Below are 19,790 nucleotides of genomic sequence, written 5' to 3'. Positions count from 1 at the left end.
ATGTTGTAATTTTGATTTCAATTGGGAAGTCTAACAGCAGATGTGATGAAACAAGTGTTTTTGGTGCTATTATTTTCAGTGGAATCATATTTCAGAATATACATATATATATATATATTATATTATATATATTACTTGGAAAGCAAAGGTATGGCTACGTATGATAGACGTTCCTCTGATCCTTGCAAAGGAGATAGCTTTTGTTGGCTTGGGGTCGCCCTTTTTATTTGCAAGTTGCAACCTTGAGGCAAACTCGTATATATTATTTTGGTTATTTCTCCAATTCACAATTACGAAATGTCCCTCAACAAATCATAAGCGTAATTGCTCGCCTTGAACATGGTCCATGGGGATAAGTATGTTCTTGGCATCACCTTGTATTCCGCAAAACTTTCAAAAATGACACATGGAAAAGAAGGATGATCCGTGGTCTCGTTCTGGGCGTTTGTCATCTTCCCTTCTTGCTTGTGCACAAGCTGGACTCCAATGAAATATCTCATGTATATGAAGTACTGTCACTCGTTTTGGGCGCTTGTCATCTCCTCTTTTTCCTCGTGCACAAGTTGGATACCGTACTTCGTGCTCCAAAGAATATCTCATGTATATGAAGTACTGTCACTTCCTCTCCACCTTTCAGTTTATTCCCTATGTTCCAGCCTTTAGCACTCATGATTCTTAAGCTGAAATTGGCTCAAGTTCATCTGAGATTGGTTCAAGTTCACATAGTTTTGAGACAGAAGCAACTACCCCTAGCTCAACACCTGTGAAGATGAAGGATCTTAGTAAGATATATGCAAGGTGTAACATGTGCATAATTGAGCCAAAAAACTATGAAGAAGCTGCAAAGGACAAGGCTTAGCAAAAGGCCATAGAAGCTGAAATGGAGATGATTGAGAAGAATGAAATATTAGAACTAATTAATAGACTAGTAAGAAAAACCAGTGATTGGTGTCAAATGGGTCAATAAGACCAAACTGAAATTAGATGGCTTAATAAAAAAACACAAGGCAAGGCTTGTGGTCAAGGGCTATGTAAAAAAGCTTGAGATAGATTTTAACGAGATAGATACTCGTGTGGCCAGATTAGATACCATCAGGACTCTCATTGCTTTAGCAGCACAAAAGGGTTGGAAATTGTTCCAACCAGATGTCAAATATGTATTTCTTAATGGTGTACTAAAGGAGGAGGTATATGTGGATCAACCAGATAGTTTTGTGGTTAAAATGCTGAAGACAAAGTGTACAAATTGAAGAAAGCCTTGTATGGTATAAAACAGGTACCAAGGGCCTGGTATGAAGAAATCGACTCATATCTCATTGACTGTGGATACACCAGAAGTTCAAGTGAGGCAACATTATCCATCAAGACCAAGGGGAATTCTGGAATTTTAGTTGTCTCAATTAATGTTGATGATAGTGTGTGTACTAGAAGTAGTGAAGAGTTGCTTGCTGAATTCAAGTCAGAGATGATGACATGGTATAAAATGATTGACTTGGGGCTCTTGTATCATTTCCTTGGCATGGGTATGATACATAGCATATTTACCTGTCAAAAGAAATATGCATTGACTTTGCTGAATAAATTTGAATACAAGAACTGCAAGCAAGTTAGCACACCTCTTGTTACAAGTGAGAAATTGTGCAAGAATGATAACAGTGATCCTGCAGAGGAAAACGTGTATAGACAGAATGTTGGGAGTCTGCTATATTTAGCAGCCACAACGCCAGACATGTTTGCAGCTTGCTTACTAGATAGATTTACGCATTGTCCTAGTAAGAAGTATATTAGAGTAGCAGTGACATTGTATTTGACTTTCAACTACAGAAGCTGAGTATGTCAATGCAGCCGAAGCAACAACTCAAGCCATTTGATTGAGATTTGTGCTTGATGATTTCAAGGAGCTACAAGTAACTCCACTTATGGTTGATAATACCTCAGCCATTTCTATGACAAAGAATCATGTTTTCACCAGAAAACTAAGAACATCAATATGAGATACCATTTCATCTGAGAAGCCTTGCAAGAATGTGTTATGAATTTGAAGTATTGTAGATTAGAAGAACCCCTTATGTAGTATATTCGTGGCTCCTATGAGCGCTTTCCCAGTAAAACAGGTTGCAGACATATTCACTAAGGCATTGTCAGGATCGATTCAACTATGATTCAACTACTTGAGAGTATTGCTTGGAATAAAAGCAGTCAACAATTTAAAGGGAGTGTTGAAGTGTAAATTATTTTACTGGTTCATTTGATTTAAGTTGCAATGGTTTCTTTAGTAAATTGGACAAGTGTAAGGTTTAGATTCAATTTCATCTTTGTATAACTCACATGGCTTAGATTTAGCCACGTGTCATGATTCCTTGACCAAAAAAAAAAAAGCTCTGCTATGATTTCAGCCGCAATCTTCCTTTCACAGACATATACAAGTTTTCTCCTTCATTCCTTTTTGTTCTTCATCAACTTTATTTCCAAAACCAGACATTAGCAAAAAAATAATATCAAACATCAAATTGCAACAGACATGATATTCTTAAGCCATTGGAATATAAGGAGTCAACAGAAAGGTGGAGAAGGAGTGACAATACTTCATTTCATATACATGAGATATTTTTTTGGAGTAACGAAGTGCTGTATCCAGCTTGTGCACGAGCAAGAAGAGATGATGACAAGTGCCCAGAACGAGACCACGAATCATCCTTCTTTGCAGAATACAAGGCGATCTCACCATGGACCATTTTCAAGGAGAGCAATCACGCTTATGCATTCTGAGGGATTTGGATTTGTTGAAGGACATTTTGTATTTATTAATTGGAGAAATATCGATAATAATATAGACGAGTTTGCATCAAGGTTGCAACTTGCAAGTAACTGTATGTATATTCTGAAACTGGATTCCACTGAAAATAATAGCACCAAAACATTTGTTTGGCATAAATATGGAACAATTTCATCATATTTGCTGTTTGACTTCAAATTGAAATGAATATTACAACATTTAGTTCCCAAAAGCCCCAAGAAAATGGTCTATTTTTGAAACACAACAGTAAATATTACAACGTTTGATCCTTGCACTCATTTGAGTGCTGCATTTAGATGACCTTGCAACCTCCATGCCAATACACGAGTTCTGTTGCAGTGCAAGAGAAAGATGAACTATATCTGTCAAAAAAGCCCCAAATTAGAATTAATGGAACACATAACCAACCTTACTATGCTCAAAATTAATAGACCTTATACCACCTTAAGATGAAAGTCGTCCAAATAGGATTGCGATGAACAAAATAGCGCCAAACCACTTGTTCGACACAAATCTGGAACCAATACAAAAAGAAAAAATGCTTAGTCAATAATCTTATCTTGTTCAAAGCAAAACAAAACTAATAAATACTTGTAAGCTTAAGAGCCCGTTTGATAACTGTTTAAAAACAAAATTAAATACCAATTGGTTTTCAAATGAGCCCTGAATATTGTTTTTTTTTCCAAGACAACACGTACTTTCTACTGCAATCAGCTGGGGATGAAAGATCAACTGTTGATATTTGCCAAGCTAATTGTCCAAATGCAACCCCCAAAAATGTATAGTACGGCCACCCTGCTCCATATATAGTTGAAAGGTTTGAGTGTGAAGATGTGGTAAAAGAGAAAATTAATTATGAAAAAAAAAATGAAATTAAAATAAAGAGGGGAAAAAAGACAATAACCGATTTCAGCACTGTATCCACTGAGGGCAAGACTGCTCATGCACATAATTCCAAACCCAGTAATCCATTTTTTGGTTGAGTCGCCGAATTTCAATGCCGTAGACTTAACACCTACTTTCAGATCATCTTCCTTGTCCTGCAAGCAAGCATGGTCAGAAAACATCTTAATTTTGTTGGATTGCATCGAAAAAGTTATCTTATTTACTACTTAATTATTCCATAATTAAATGATGCTCAAATCTTGGAAATTACAACTTTTGACAAGGAGCACAATAGCGACGTGTTCGTTTTCAATAATGTTTGAGACACCAAACTATTTTTTTGCCAAATTTATTCATGACTAAATTATATGTCATGTTAAAGTTTTACTTGTTGAAAATAAGTAAGGTCCAGTCTCCTGTCCCACCATATGACTTACAATATCTAAGGCATTTAATTGGTGAACATAACTTGGTAAAAAAAAGTTTGGTGTGCATAGCATTACTCGTTGTTTTACCTGATGTGCATATATGGTATCATAGACCAGTGTCCAGCATACTCCAGAAAAGTACAATGGAAGCACTATAGCTGGATCAATGCTTCTTTTTACCGCTGCCCATCCTATTAAAGCCCCCCAATTTATCATCAAACCTAGATAGGCTTGAGGCTGCACCAAATATAGATGCATTATGATGTGATATATAATACCATATTATACTTCTTAATGACGTAATTAGTCGTTAAATGTAGTCACGAAATTGTAATCAATTACCCAGTATGTCAATCTCTTCATGAGAGGATAGGTGAAAATTAGGAACCAAGATGAAACGCACAAAACGCAGCTGTAAATTCCAATTAATGAGTTACACAAACTAGTTTCATATTCATAGCATATTATAATAATATTGGCATAATAAGTATTCAGATTAACTAAAGGAAAAATAACAGGGAGATCGTTTTTAAACATATTTTATAAATCACATGATGCAGCGGGTGATGGTTAAGTTATTGTTTTAATGATTTAAAGAAGAAATCAATTATCAACTGCCACATCATGTGATTTACAAAATATAATTCAAGCAACTGGTCTCTCCAATATCATCCTAATGAATTTAGATAAGGATGCTAATTACCTATAATTATTCAATTGAAGGTAAATTCCAAGACCCAAAAGCAATTGAAATCCAAGAAAAGAAATCCCCTGAAAAGGTGTCAAAACACCACTTGCAAGAGGCCGCGACTTTGTACGTTCCACCTGATCAATCAATTGCAGAACTTTTATCAAATAAACAAAGTATTAATCATCAAAAATTAAATTTCTTCGTCTTTCCCCTGATCATTAGAGAAATTTATTACGCTGCTTTCAAACCAGATATAAGCGAAATCGTAAACGTCTAGTGAAACCAAAGGTTTCAAACCCCGGAGTCTCAACTTCAATTTTCAAACAAGTCACCCAAGTGATTTAACAATAATTTTTTAGTGTTTGTCTCACCAGTACACCATTCTACTATACCATGTTGTGTAGTATTAGGGATGTTAATAATTTTTTAATTTAAGTTATATAATAGATCAAATAACGTCAAGTGACAATAATTACTCCTAACGTAGCTTGGGCATAAATAATTAATAAAAACAAGATAAAGTGATGACATCAGTTCGCCGTAATAAATATTTGTGAAGTGTAGCCAAAGGATTAAATTCATTATCTAACCAATATGCAAAAAAGAAATTGAGTACACCATTGTTTTCCTTAGAATTTCATACATAAATAAAAGTTTGCAGAAAAAAATGTGTACAGAAATCAATTTCGCATACAAAATGACCTTAATGAACTTAATTTTACCTTGATATCAATATCTCGGTCAACGAGATCGTTTATGGTGCATCCGGCGCCCCTAATAAACAGAGCTCCAAATCCAAGTAGTGTCAAAATCTTAATATCAGGAAGCTGCCCTTGATTTGCTGCCATTGCTGTTGACCTGCATGCATACACCCACCAATAAGCATAGTTAACTTCCAGTTCCACACCAATTAAAGAAAAAACTTAAAAAATAAACTAGTGTATGTCGAATTAATTAAACTTAGGCTTGAATTTACAACCGTTCCATTACATATTTGTCTGCATGGCAATCTATCAGAAATTTAGGTCTTATTGGAATGTTTAAAATTATGTGAAATTTTTGTTTGAAAAATAAGAGTTTCAAGGGCTTAATTCTAAATAAGCCTAATTATATTGACCAAAAAAAAAAAAAAAAAGCCTAATTATAACAGTTAATACATAACAGTTAATACTCAAACTTTCCTCTCATTCTTTTCACTTACCACCAAAAAGGCCACGCATACAACCAGGTGCCGATCGGCTTGTCGAGGCGAGCGAGCTTAGCATAAGGCTGAGCTCGCATTGGCAGGTACAAATCGATCCAAGTACCCTCAACCTTGTCGTTGTCATTGCTGATGGTTTGATTTGCACCTCTCTTTGCGGCAGCAGAAGGTGAAGACGAGCTCGACATGTGCGATCCGAGTCTGTGATCAAAGCCAACGCGACTGCAAGTATCCCCACGGTGCCTTTGACTGAACGAGCCTAACCGTCTTACGTTGGGATAGCGGTAAGGGTTTGGATTGCTGGTGGCAGTGGTGGTGGCGGTGGAAGTTGGGTGATAAGAAGAGGGTGCGAATATGGTGCGAGAGAGAGGATATGAATGTTTCAGAAACCTACTTGAAGCGGAAGTGCGAGACACCACCAAAAAGGACTCCATTTGCAGAATATATATTATGCACCACCCGTTAGTCTTAGATATATATGGTGTAGTTATACAATTCAGCAATTTTTATGTTTTGTTTAGAGTGGTGTTATTCACACTCATTTTTACTTCACATGCACTTTTTGTTAATTAAATTTTTCCCATTTGATATTCTTCTATTCATTCGACTCACCGGCCGAAAATTGAGAAATGTGTGTGGAAGGTAAAAATAGGTGTTTGATGGCACATCCTTGTTATGTTGTATTGTTACCAGTCATTAAGTTTATTATATGTCACTTTTTAACGCTACTGGTTCTTGAAATCAGGTAGTTTACTTGTTGATCCATGTTGTTTCAATGTATACATTTATTATTTCGACAAAAAAATGTACAAATTTATAATAACATGTGTATTTATTTGATAATACTAAACAATTATGTGACAGTCACATTTTAAAATAAAGTTTTAAGATATAGTATTTTATGATGTATTTTTTAATGTCACTATTTTACTACGTGGCAATTATTTATGGTAAAATTGTGCATTTTTTAAACACATGACAAACTTTTCTTAGACAATAATAAAAACAAAATCAAAACTAAAACTTAGTGGTATGTGAAAATATCTTCCACTTTAGACTATTGACCCCGTTGTTTTATTCATCCATGCATTCGAATTCAACTGTCTTTGGTCTAGCACGTAGGTTGAATTCTATGTCATTTCTGCATTTGGTTCAATTGTCTTCGTCAAAATAAGTTCAATTGTTTTAGTCATTCACGCGGTGGCAGATGGAAATGGCAACCATCCGTATGATTACATTGAACACTACATCAAGCTTAGTAGAAGTCTTGATTTCTTTTCTTGTAGTACTGGTATTCTTTTTCTTGACGTCCAACAACCACCACTTGAGATATAATCAAGCATTTTGTCATCAAGTCTCCATTGATAAAAAGACGACCCAAGAGTCAAGAGGATAAATCTAATGGAAGATTCCAAACGATGAAGTGCGGGTTTATGTGCCGACTATGGTTAAGTTTAGTTTAGAATATTAAAATTATATTTTGATCACGCATTTTTGCTTTTGAAAATAGAAGAATAAATCAAGGGAACTTTAACGAAAAGCACCTGGTACTGTTCACTTTAATGAAAAACCACATTTTTACATTAAAAAGTCAATCATGATACTATTCACTTTACCCTTTATTTTGTCCTTATCATTAAAACTCAAAGTTTTCAAACCCTTTTTATTAGTTTTCCTATAAATCAAACCTTATTGGTTACGTTTTGAACTTTTGCATACATCTTAGGACTTGCGGTTATTTTTTTTCTTTCATTATATTAGCTAATCCAACTGTAGTTGAAAGTGCAACATGTTTGTACTTGGAGCGATGTGCATATTATGTACCAAATGATTTCTACTTTCTAAATTAATATAATAATAAAAGACCTACTGAATAAAACAGGTTCAACTCACATAGCTTCTTACCACACGCATACACATGTGACAATTGGCTCTTTTAATTGTTTTACTTTATTTTTTTTAATTTTAGATATTATTATTTTTTATTAAAATATATTTTAAAAAATTATGAACGTAACTACTCACATTCCCACTTTGTGAGTTTTTTTTTGTTCTGAATTTTTTTTTAAATCCTAAAGGGAGAAGGGTAATTTGGGTATTATGAAGGCTGCACCTCTTTTACCTTCTCCCTTTATATATATATAGATTTCATCAGTCAGGTACGTACGAATAATATAACCATTACATACCAAACATTTTATACATTATAAATTAATATTATTTCATGAACCATACGATCATTTGATGGTTTAATACCAAACGTTTCATTAGCCGTTTCTAAATTAACGTACCAGTTAGTTGGTAGTTTAATACCAAATACCATTACTCGAAATAACATAAAAAGACATACCAAATAATTGGCACGTTTCAAACGCACACTATAACATTTCGTCAGTCGGGTACTTTTCAAAAATAAAAAATTTACGTACCAAACTTTTGGCACGTTTTAAATAAAGGCTTATTATATTAACACCTCACATACTTTTCCAAAATACTCACACCCCACATTCCTAACATACACCTTACATTTTCTACACACCCCACATTCTTCAAATCTTATAATACTCATTTTTAATTTTTATAAATTAAATTGACTTTGGAGTAAAACTCTAACATCCTGTGTGATTGATGTGGAGAGAAGAAAGAGTCACTTGAGAGGCATCAATTGAACGAAATGAGTTATATTGCAGTAATTGTCACATCCCGTCCCGGGTCCACCATATCTCGGGCCCGCTCCACCACCGTAGTACGATATTGTCCGCTTTGGGCTTACCATTTTCTCACGGTTTTGTTTTTGGGAACTCACGAGCAAATTCCCAGTGGGTCACCCATCCTGGGAGTGCTCTAACCTCTTTCTCGCTTAACTTCGGAGTTCCTACGGAACCCGAAGCTAGTGAGCTCCCAAAAGGCCTCGTGCTAGGTAGGGATGAGAATATACATTTAAGGATCACTCCCCTAGGCGATGTGAGATGTTACAAGATACAGATAGCAAATAAACAAATAAATAAAAACCACATTACTAGAGTGCACATGGTTACATCACTCTCACGTGACGGCCATCATGCCTTGACCTCGGTCGGGGTGTGTCAATAATTAACCATTGAATGGAATGAGTTATGTTGTAGTAATTCACCATTGAAAATAGTGGGAACTTCCTAAGAGAGAAGCCTTCTGGGAATTGTAAATAAATATTAAGCTTAAATCAATCAATAATAGGCTTGGGTAGTATAGTTTCATGGGAAATCACAAGTAGATATGTGGGACTAATCTCCTTTGAAATCAAAATCAAAGAATAAAATAACGCAGATAGCTTGGTTAAGATTTTGTTTAACAATGGAGAGTGAGAGGTTTTGATAGTTGAAAAAGATAAATAATAGGTTAAAAGTGATATGGGGTGTGTTAAGAATTTTTTTTTAAAACCTAATAAGGTCGAAATTGTCATTGCATAATAGGGTACATAAGTCATTTAACATTAAATTTTAATATGGGGTGCATTCAACATTTTGTGGGATGTTAATAAAAAAACCTAAATTAATATTATTTCATGAACCAAACGATCATTATGTGTCAACATAACATTAATTAATGTACTAAACTCCTGGTATGTTCCAAATTTGCAGACCTCAAGTACTTATATAACTTATCAACTCATTGTACAAAATGCTCATCACTTGCAAATACATAGTATTAGTCATCCACTTATCAAAACGTACCAATCAGAGCCAACGCACAAAAAATAAAAACCTTCGACTTCAAAAGATGATCAAAACCAACACACCTAACCAAAATCTGTTTTGTTAAATGCTAGCAGGTCATGTAATATAGGTACATTAAAATGGGTTAATTAAAATACACAACACCAAATTTGTAAAAAAATATTTAATCAAATTGTTAAAACAAATGTTTAGTATAAGAAGCTTAAAAACGAGGGGCTATATCAAAAACCCAAAAGTTTACTCCATAATTGATTTCAGAACGGAAACGGGAGGAATTACAATCTCTGTATTTATTCTCCCAATTAATCACATATATACTTTCTATTTATACAAAATGTAAATGCGAAACAAAGATTAAATAGGGAATTACAATAAATTTAGGGTTCAATAACATTGAGGTGAACCTTTACCACAGTGACAAAAATGAATTTTGCCTATGCACTTAATGCGGGTTCGATTCTCACAAATTTCCTTAACATTTAACCATCTAACCCACTAACGCTATTGTTTGTCAAAAAAAAAAAAAAAAAAAAGAATCAAGGATACACCAAGATCATCTAAAAGGTAAGGCTTCAAGATAGATAACTAAGGGATACCTCCAGGATAATCCTTTTTGCAAACCCAAGAACTTGTGACGAAAAGTTTATTGAATAAAAATGTATTGTCAATGAGGGCACCCAACGCAAGATTGGAATAGTGAGAATCGTTGCTCCTCGTTGCAAGCGTCTGGGTCCACCTTGTTGCAGCTCTTCTTTGGGGCCCGCTGAAAATGCTAATGGATGCCAAAAATTAATAGTGTCATTAGATGAGAACTAAACTTTGGATACGAATGTTGTTTGATTTGAAGTGTTTTATATCAAAACCCAACATAAACACACGCACAACAAAAGTAGGCTTGTTTTTATTTTTAAGGGGGGGGGGCGGAGTTAAAATGTATAACTGAGAGACATACCTGTGTCTTGATCAGAGTCCTTAAATATGTCGTCCAACACAATCAAATTCCTCCACAACTATATTAGAGTAATATTAGAAAAAATGAAAAAATTATTATATGATATTATAATTTCTAATATTGAATGAAAAATTGTTGTTGTTATTAGATGTCAATTAGTGAAAACTATATATATTTGGTTGCTTTGAATAGGTGCCAGTTTTTGTCAAGCGGTGGCACTTTACAAAAGTTGCGACTTATACGTAACCTTCATTGAAAACTTATACGTGTCACTACAAAAAAAGTCCTTTTAGGACGGTAAAAACGCGTCGTAAAATCTGCCAAAAGCGTCGCTATAGACCTTTGACAACGGCCTTGCGACGGCATGTAACACGTCGCAATAACTATGTGTCGTAAATGTTGGTCGATTATATGAGATGCTATGAGCACGTCGTAAATACTATTTACTACGGCTTGCGACGGCAAGTAACGCGTCACAAATAATTGCCACCAGGTTTAAAAAAATATTAGGCTTCAAATTGGACGCCAATGACATTATTTTTAATAGCTTCGACAAAAAAATAATTCATGTGAAATTGTACTATAGGTTCCAAACTAAATTGAAATTCAAATCAATGTAATTTACAAAATGAAAAACACTTATTTGGAATCCTTGAGATTGTAATGTTCATTTGGAGTAATTAAACATATATACATGATTAGACATTTATATAGTCTATAATACTATATCAGACCAGTGCTTCTCTGTCGAACCTAGCAAGAGATCCCCTTGATGCTTCTCTGTCGAACCTAGCAAGAGATCCCCTTGAGTGTTTTTCCTTCCAAACTTTATGCCTCTCCTCTTCAACTTCTAGTCTCTGTAGTTGACAATAATTTACTACCACAAAAATGATATCAATAATGACAAGGGAACAAAAGTAACTTGCAGACCACTGATACAACTATAACAAACGGCACAACGCCAGCATTTGTATAATTACTTTCATAAGAACAATTTCAGTACCACTGATACAACTATAACTGAGCTTATAACCGGATGTCATATCAAGAAATGGAACTCAACCTAGAAATTTTATGTATTACCTGTTATAGTGGAATTTTGATGCAACTCATCCCAGTAACATATGATTTCACTTGACCTTAGCAGTAGCTTTTACCCAACCAAGCCAATTTCTAGGGAAAGAGGAACAAAATAAGGGGAAAAAACACAAGAAACAAAGATGGAGGGGAAAAGTAGGACACCAATTTATAACATAGATCAGCCTTTTATACAGACCAAGTTATTACAGCAAAACAACACGAAAGTAGCTACATTTCTTAAAGATAAATAGCGGATTAACTCTTAATGTAATAATAGAATTAATGGTCTAACATACATGAATCAGCAGAAGAAGTTCACTACAAATACATGATGGTTGAATGTGGATGATATCACAACACTATTGAAATATTTAAACCATATCCAGACCAAATCAAACATCATTTACTGGATTCTACTGAGACAACTCACTTCAAAAGGTGGTGGCCATTCTAACAAAACGAACTCAATTAACCCAATATCTTAGTAAGTTATTAATCAGAAATATTAAAAGATACAGAGCAAATTAATGCATGGCATTTATGTATGCAAGGAATACATAATCGTTTCTTCTTACAATCTTTGCGGTGAACTTGAGCAATTTTGTTAACTAATGACATAAACATAGATTTTTACACAACAGTCACAATAAATGACAACATAAACATAGAATACCAGTTCTGTATGCATACCAAATCAATTACATTATAAATCACAACATTGACAACAAATGACATAAACATAAAATTTACAAATTACTTTCTTAGACTGCTTATTTACTTTTCTTTCTTCCTGTTTCATATGATCCTTTATGCCCCCAAGAAAATAACCTACCCTCTTGCTTCTTCACAAACCTTTCTCTGTATCGATGTCATCAGAATCAGGACTGTCTCTGATATTTCGGAGGTCCTGTGCAAAATTCATAAAAGGGGCCCTTCTTATAAGACATCTTAAAAACAAAAAAAATGAACAATGTATTGATGTTAAAAAACAATATCGAAATAAACTTTAAAACTAACTAACCATCTGTTTCTAAATATTATTAAATGTAAGGAAAGCTACAAAATAACCATAGTACTAATAACTAACAATAAGTTCAATCTAAAGAAACCAAATAAACAAAACTTAAAAAAGTCTAGCACTGAAGCTTCACTTAAAGATGGCTCTTCATGCATTCTTTGCTGCAAAATCATCAATTAAACCTTCATAATCAATTTTGTTTAAAAAATTACTTTCAATCGATATCAAAGCTAGTCCATTTAACCTTTACCGCAACATGGTTTACCGCAAGTATGATTTTAATAACTTTAACTTTGAGAAACTCCTTTTTGCAGATGCAACGGTAACAGGTATAGTCAACAAAATTTTGTATGCAATGCTTGCAGTCGGGAAACAACACATCATCTTCAAGTAGTTCAATTTGTCAATGGATGTCTTTATTTCTTTTGGCAAACGCTCTTGTAAAAGCTTCAACTCTACTAATAATGCATCCCCATCAACATCAAAGAGCTCATCTTTCTTGAGAAAGTTTGAAGCCGATCACAACAATCTTTTAATTTATCATTGTCTATCGAATTCAGCCGTTCTGAAGTGAACAAAAACCCAAATATATCATCATACGCTTGATATTCTTCAAACCAACCTTCTCTTCAATGAACCAATAGCTTGATCTATTATATACAAGAAGTAATGAACCCTAAAAGATTCCTCCGCTGATTGTTTAGTTGGTTAGGATGATTCACCTTCATTTTCATCAAAATGTCTTTTTCTATGAACTTGACACTTTTCTGGAAACACAGGATCAATTTCCATTTCAATAGCAAGTTTTTTAGCATTAATCATAACCTCCGCAAACCCAGTTTCTCTATACTTTTCAAAATAAGCGGTCAATCCTTGTACTTGTTCTATAGCAACATCAATAAGCATGTCTTTAGATTGCAAATCTTTGCTAACCTCATTAACAGCAGCCAATATTTCATACCAAATAGTCATGCCCAATCAAAACTCAAAATTCCCAATGTCGTATGTTGTCAAAGATTTAGCTGCACTTCTTGTTACTAAGTCATTGTCACTTTCTGCTAATTGGAGTAAAACTTTTTTTATTTGTAGAGGTTGGGATTGAATTGCTTTAACACTCGCAACACGACTTTCCCATCGTGTGGCCGACAATGATTTGAGAGTTAGTCCTTTTATATTTTCTTTCAAAATCAGCCATCGTTTTGTAGAATTTGCGAACAAGCTGTAAATACGTTGTACTGTTCCAAAAAAGTCTTTTGCTTTGCCACAAGAATTTGCCATATCACAAAGCGTAAGTTAAGACTATGGCAACCACATGGAGTGTACATTGCCCTAAGATTTATATCCAAAAGCCTCTTTCGTACACCTTGATGTCTCCCTCTCATATTTGATCCATTATCATAACCTTGCCCTCTTACATCATCAGTATCAAGATCAAGAACTTTTAATGCATTCTGCAACTCTTCAAACAATCATTCTCCTGATGTGTTATTCACAATTAGATATTGCAAAAAATATTCTTCTACTTTTACTGGAGTACTGTTCATATCCACACATCTTATGATCAAGGTCATCTGTTCTTGGTGGCCAAAATCAGGAGTACAATCAAGTATCACGGTAAAATATTTAGCTTCTTTGACTTTTTGAATGATTGCATCTTTGATTTCACAAGATATCAACAATATCAACAATATCAACAATATCAACTCATTCTGGATGGTATAACTAAGATAATGATAACGAATCTCTTTATTTTAGAAGCGTTGAAGATGATTCTTTATCAATGGATCAGACTCTGCCATCATTTGAACTAGACCCATAAAATTTCCATTACTTTCTTCATAAAGCATATCATTATTTCCACGAAAAGTCAGTGTGTGTTTAGCTAAATATTTCACAATGGAAATCAACATTCGTAATAACTCCCTCCAATGCTCATTTTCTTTCTTGATCTGGTATTGCACAACTTTGTCAATTGTTTTGTTTTTCTGCAATCTAAGACGCAAATCAATCCAAGTGGTCATGTTCGAGATGTGATCAAAACTGTTTTCATGCTCTTTAAGCCTCACATTGAGATGTGTCCAATCTTTGTAGCCCTCATTTGCTAATTGACCTTTGAGAGACCCTTTCTTGAACAATTTACAACAAAAGCAGAACAATTTATCAACATGCTTTGAATAGACTAGCCAATCTCTATTATGTTTCTCTCCATTGGATAAGTATCGAGTGTAAAAGGCTGCATTAAAACGCCTATTAAACTAATCTTTAGGACCTTTCTCAATTGATAGATCTCTTGCAGGACCTTTTTCTGCCAACAAATCAATCCATTTGGGATCAAGACTATCCCAAATTTGAGGATCATAAATGTTTGAGGGAATGGACTCACTCAGTTGATCAGTGACAATAGGAGCATCCTCATGATTATCATTCTCATCTAGGTCATCATCAATTTCATCATTGCCCAAATCATCCACTAATTTCTCATTGTCATCCTGTTGTTCCGTAATTAAATCATCCACTGAACTTTGTGGTTCTTTTTCTTTCAGAAAGAACCTATCAATAACTCATTTTTGAGACTGAATCAATTGTTCAACTTTTCTTTTTCTTTGACGCTTTAAGTAGCCAGATGGATATTTTCTAGTAGGTGTCATCTTTTATATCTCAAACAAGATCACAATAAAATTATAGTAAGTATGAACAATGAAACCTGATAGCCGTAATACGTGTGCGTCTAGCGATTTTTTTTTTACTGCTCTTCTCTTGATTTTGTCTAGAAAAGTACCAAAAAAAAATCATTATAGATGAGAAATACCCCAATCTTTAAATTTCGAGTCAATATACTTAAATTGGTAAATATCTTATTTTGATCGAAGTCTACATGTCATCATGATTTGGAAGTTTCTCTTTAATTTCATAAATTTATAATTAGGGTTTAATAATTTGTGGGAGATATACGAAGAGAGAAGGGAATTACAATGGGAGTCTGGGACACTCACACTGGCACACGTTCTGGTGCTCTGCGCTGAATTGTTTGCCTCGGTAGTGACGGTAGTCTGGTGTGAAAAGAAGAAAAATAGAACAGAGTGATGGGATTTTGGCATGAAAGAAGTAGTCTATCTGAATTATTTGTCTCGATGAATGGGTTTTCCCTTTAATTGATTAATTTGCCCCTTGTTAATTATTATTTTATATATTTTTGTACAGGTTGTAGGTAGTACTACTAGTAGTCTGATGGCTTTTAGGTGGTAGTCTGATGGTTTTTGGCCCATCAGATTTTTATATGTATATATTTTGATTTGATTAGTATTTCTATATATTATTTCTATATAATATTATTGTATATATATTATTATATTCAATAAAAAATATTTTTCAGGGCCCCCAAAATTTTGGGGCCCTGTGCCATGGAATCGGTCGCACTCCCCCAACGCCGGCTCTGATCAGAATGCCCCACTTCATCTTCTACCTTTAAACTACACCCCATTCTCACTTTTCTTAAGCCATCTCCAACCGATGGTTTGTCAGAGAGCTCGTTTTAGTCCTCTGGCCCTCCAAGATATCAATATTTTAATGAACAGTACATATCCATATTTGCCTCCGTCTCCAACTGAGAGCCGGTGGCTCGTTTTAACCCTGTCACAAAAAATCGTCTCCAACCGAGGGCCAAAGGGCCATAAGGCCAAACATAATTTATTATTTAAAAACTACAACAACTTAAATTTAAAAACAACAACAACTTAAATTTAAAAACTACAACTTATATTTAAAAACTATAACTAAAATTTAAAAATGACAAATTAAATTTAAAAACTACAAATTAAATTTGAAAACAACATTAACTTAAATTTAAAAATTTTGTGAGGAATGGTGAATGAATGGTTTAGGTGTTGATAGGGAAAAAAATAGAATTTTTGAGAATTAAAAAAAAAAAGGCCCAAAAAACCTAAAAAAAAAAAAAAAAAAAATATTGAATCCAACGGTAACTAGCACCAGCTAGCCGTTGGATTCAAAATTCTTTTTAAGAATTCCTGTCTGTAACCGACAGGAATACATATAATACATTTATATTAAATAATATAAATGTATTCCTGTCGATTATAACCGACAGGATTAAACGGTTTTTTGGCCAGCGCTCCAGCCCTCCAGTCCTCTCCGATTCCGTGGGGACCTCTCAAATTCCACAGCCCCTGGCCTAACCCTCGGTTGGATACGGTTTTCGGACTATTTTCGGCCCTCTGACCCTCTGAACCCTTCGGTTGGAGATGGCCTTAGAGGCACACTTCCATTTTCTCCTTCGTCTTACTCTGATTTCGACTCATCATTCACCATTCCTTTCCAAACAGTTCTTCCCTTTTCCTCTACAAATCTCACCTTTTTTCTGACCACTCCGTGCTTCTTCACAAAAGTACCGCCATTGTCTCTGCATTCATCAATGCTTTCTTCCTCGTCCTTCTCCAATTAATCCACCCCCAAATTTCTGCTTCTCTTGCTAATTGAGTCACCAATGCCATTAAAGAATAAATAAACAAAACCAAGCTAACATACTTCTTTGACTAGCTCCAATTACAAAAAATCCTCCAACAATATTAGCAATTAGTGATGAAGGTGTTGCAATTACCATATTTTCTTGTGGTGCGTATTCAAAGGTATCATATGGTTAAAGCCAATAGACATATAAGTTCTCACAAGGTGTATTGAGTTTTATATAAACTCAAGCACTCCGATCGTAGAAAGATAACTAAATAATGAATTAGTGAGTCAACTCTTATTCTTGAGAAATAGAGTGGGGAAATCCTATTTGTCACATCTCGGCCCGGGACCCCACCACATCCCGGGCTCGACTCCGCTATAACACAATATTGTCTGCTTTGGGCCCCAACCATGCCCTCACGGTTTTGTTTCTGGGAACTCACACGAGAACTTCTCAGTGGGTCACCCATCATGGGATTGCTCTCGCGCGAACTCACTTAACTTCGGAGTTCCGATGGAATCCGAAGCCAGTGAGCTCCCAAAAAGCCTCGTGCTAGGTAGAGATGAGAATATACATATAAGGCTTACATGATCCACTCCCCTAGGCAATGTAGGATGTTACACTATTTCTCTCTTCATTTGTCAAATTCCAAGTGATGGTTAGAAATTATATATTATAATATTAATTTATTATATTTAATTTTTGAATGAATGAAAAATAAGAGTAAGGTTATAGTTGAATTTAAATTTATGATTTGCATCTATTCGTTAGAACTTTAAGCAACAATCACAATGTTTCAAAATGGGTGACTTGAATTCTATATAAACTCAAGCATTCGACATGTCTAAAAATCAAGAGTAGAGTTTTCTCCAATGTCTTTTATTCATTGTCAGTCAAATTCTGAGTCGTATCCTGAGAGTATGAAATATATAAAGTTCGCCAGAGTCCAAATATTTGAGTGTTTTGACTTTGGATTATAGATTTTTGAATTCTGGGAGACAGATGTCTACCGAACTTCAAGCACAAGGATAGAGGCAAAATTATGTCTTTAGGACATAATATTTATGCAAACCTCAATCTCCAAGTTTATTAATATTTCTAACTTTCTTCCTAATTGTTTATATTAGCCTTATACGTTACTGATGTTGTGATTTTCTTCATGATTATCTAGAGAGGAAGAAGAATTGGAGGGGAAGGCTGCTTGAGCTCTTGAAAAAGCCATGATAGCAGAAAAATATGAAATCACTTTTTCATTGCTAGTGTCTCAAGAGTCTGAAAATTAAGGCTAAATCTTGGGATATAAAACAGTTATCATGTAAAAAAGCAGGTAATGAAATATCTTGGTCAAGCAAATAAATAAAATTAGGATAGTCTAGCCGCCCCTTTATTTTTGTTAATCATTCAACTGCAATTGAATTAAATTAACAGCAAGTCATGATCAATGTCTTGTTCAAGCAATGCACACACCTCACTGTTGTTGCCAAGGATCAGAGAAAGAAATTTGACACTATCAATTTAAAGTTCTCCATATCAAACACCCAAGAGAAACAGGATAAAAGCTGTGCTGCAAATAATTTAGCGGAGTTCGATAGAACCCAAATACCGGAAGAGAAAGGACATGCAGAAAAAGGGAAGTTCATAACATTTCGGCCGTGGTTTTGTTCAAATGGGCGGTCATCTAGATACGAGTTTAGACTCTTAAGAGATTATGCACTTTCTTTTTTCAATCAAAATGCATATTTCATTAGACAATTAAGCAAGGGATACAACCAAGCAAGAGCCTCCTCCAATAGACGGTAAGCTCCCCATAGCTTGTACGAAAAGTTGCGAGTGAGGAAGACGACAACATTACATCCTCGAGGTCGAGGTATCCCTTCTTTCTGTCTCATGGTCTTGCCTTCTTTTATAGACACAATGTTGGAGAATAGGGATCTGGTCCAAATCCCTTCCACCAAATATTTCCTATCAAACAATCCAAGTCTTTGAAATTTGATCCGTTATTTGTAGTCGTTGGATCAATTTCAAGGATTTGGATTAGTTGATGGAGAGGATTTGGTGGAAGGGATCCAGAGGATCCCTTTCCGGAGAATAGAATCCTACCTCAAACATATGAAAAAATAATATACAATTAATATATGAGAAAATCCATCTCTAACATTTACTGAGGCCTTTTATGATAAAACTGCACACCTAACAATAAGTGGTAAAGTGGGAATAATATCAACGATGTGTTAGCCTTATAAGGTTATACAATTAAAACACAAACGAAGGAGTGACTGACCTGATTCCAATGGTAGTTATTGAAGATGCAGCAGCCATGCAAGCAAGACGTGATCGATACAACTCCAATCTTTATGTTTGCCGTGACAAACAGAAACACCAACTCTTCTGTAAACTCCTAACTTTATGACAATGCTCTATGGGAAGCCTTAGTTGTCATGTCTAGGGTTAGCAGGGACCGGTGTTTATATACTAGCCAAAAAGTCTTAGATTCCGTCCATAAGGGAAAACTAAAACTCTCATTTCTTGGCTCTCAAGTAAAATATCATAATCA

The 19,790-nt window shown here is 34.7% G+C and overlaps 1 protein-coding gene across 2 annotated transcripts; it reads right to left on the bottom strand.

The window, feature by feature from the left end:
• Positions 1-2,875: 2,875 nt before the first annotated feature.
• On the bottom strand, positions 2,876-6,535 carry LOC103447741 (4-hydroxybenzoate geranyltransferase 2). Of its 2 annotated transcripts, none has more exons than XM_008386933.4 (9): positions 6,003-6,535; positions 5,524-5,659; positions 4,814-4,935; positions 4,453-4,522; positions 4,198-4,347; positions 3,702-3,837; positions 3,496-3,592; positions 3,241-3,311; positions 2,876-3,159 (listed from the first exon to the last, which is right to left on the bottom strand). In XM_008386933.4, the coding sequence occupies exons 1-8, from the start codon at positions 6,434-6,436 to the stop codon at positions 3,242-3,244; spliced, it is 1,215 nt and encodes a 404-aa protein (XP_008385155.3). In that variant the 5' UTR covers positions 6,437-6,535; the 3' UTR covers positions 2,876-3,159; position 3,241. The 2 variants fall into 2 exon arrangements, with proteins under 2 accessions (XP_008385155.3, XP_028944260.1); XM_029088427.2 differs by having other exon boundaries at positions 2,876-3,153.
• Positions 6,536-19,790: the final 13,255 nt, after the last annotated feature.

The sequence above is a fragment of the Malus domestica genome, chromosome 11, assembly GCF_042453785.1.
Source record: "Malus domestica chromosome 11, GDT2T_hap1".
NCBI lineage: Eukaryota > Viridiplantae > Streptophyta > Magnoliopsida > Rosales > Rosaceae > Malus > Malus domestica.
Note: the sequence above shows the minus strand (reverse complement) of the source record. Positions and strands in the feature narration are given on the sequence as shown.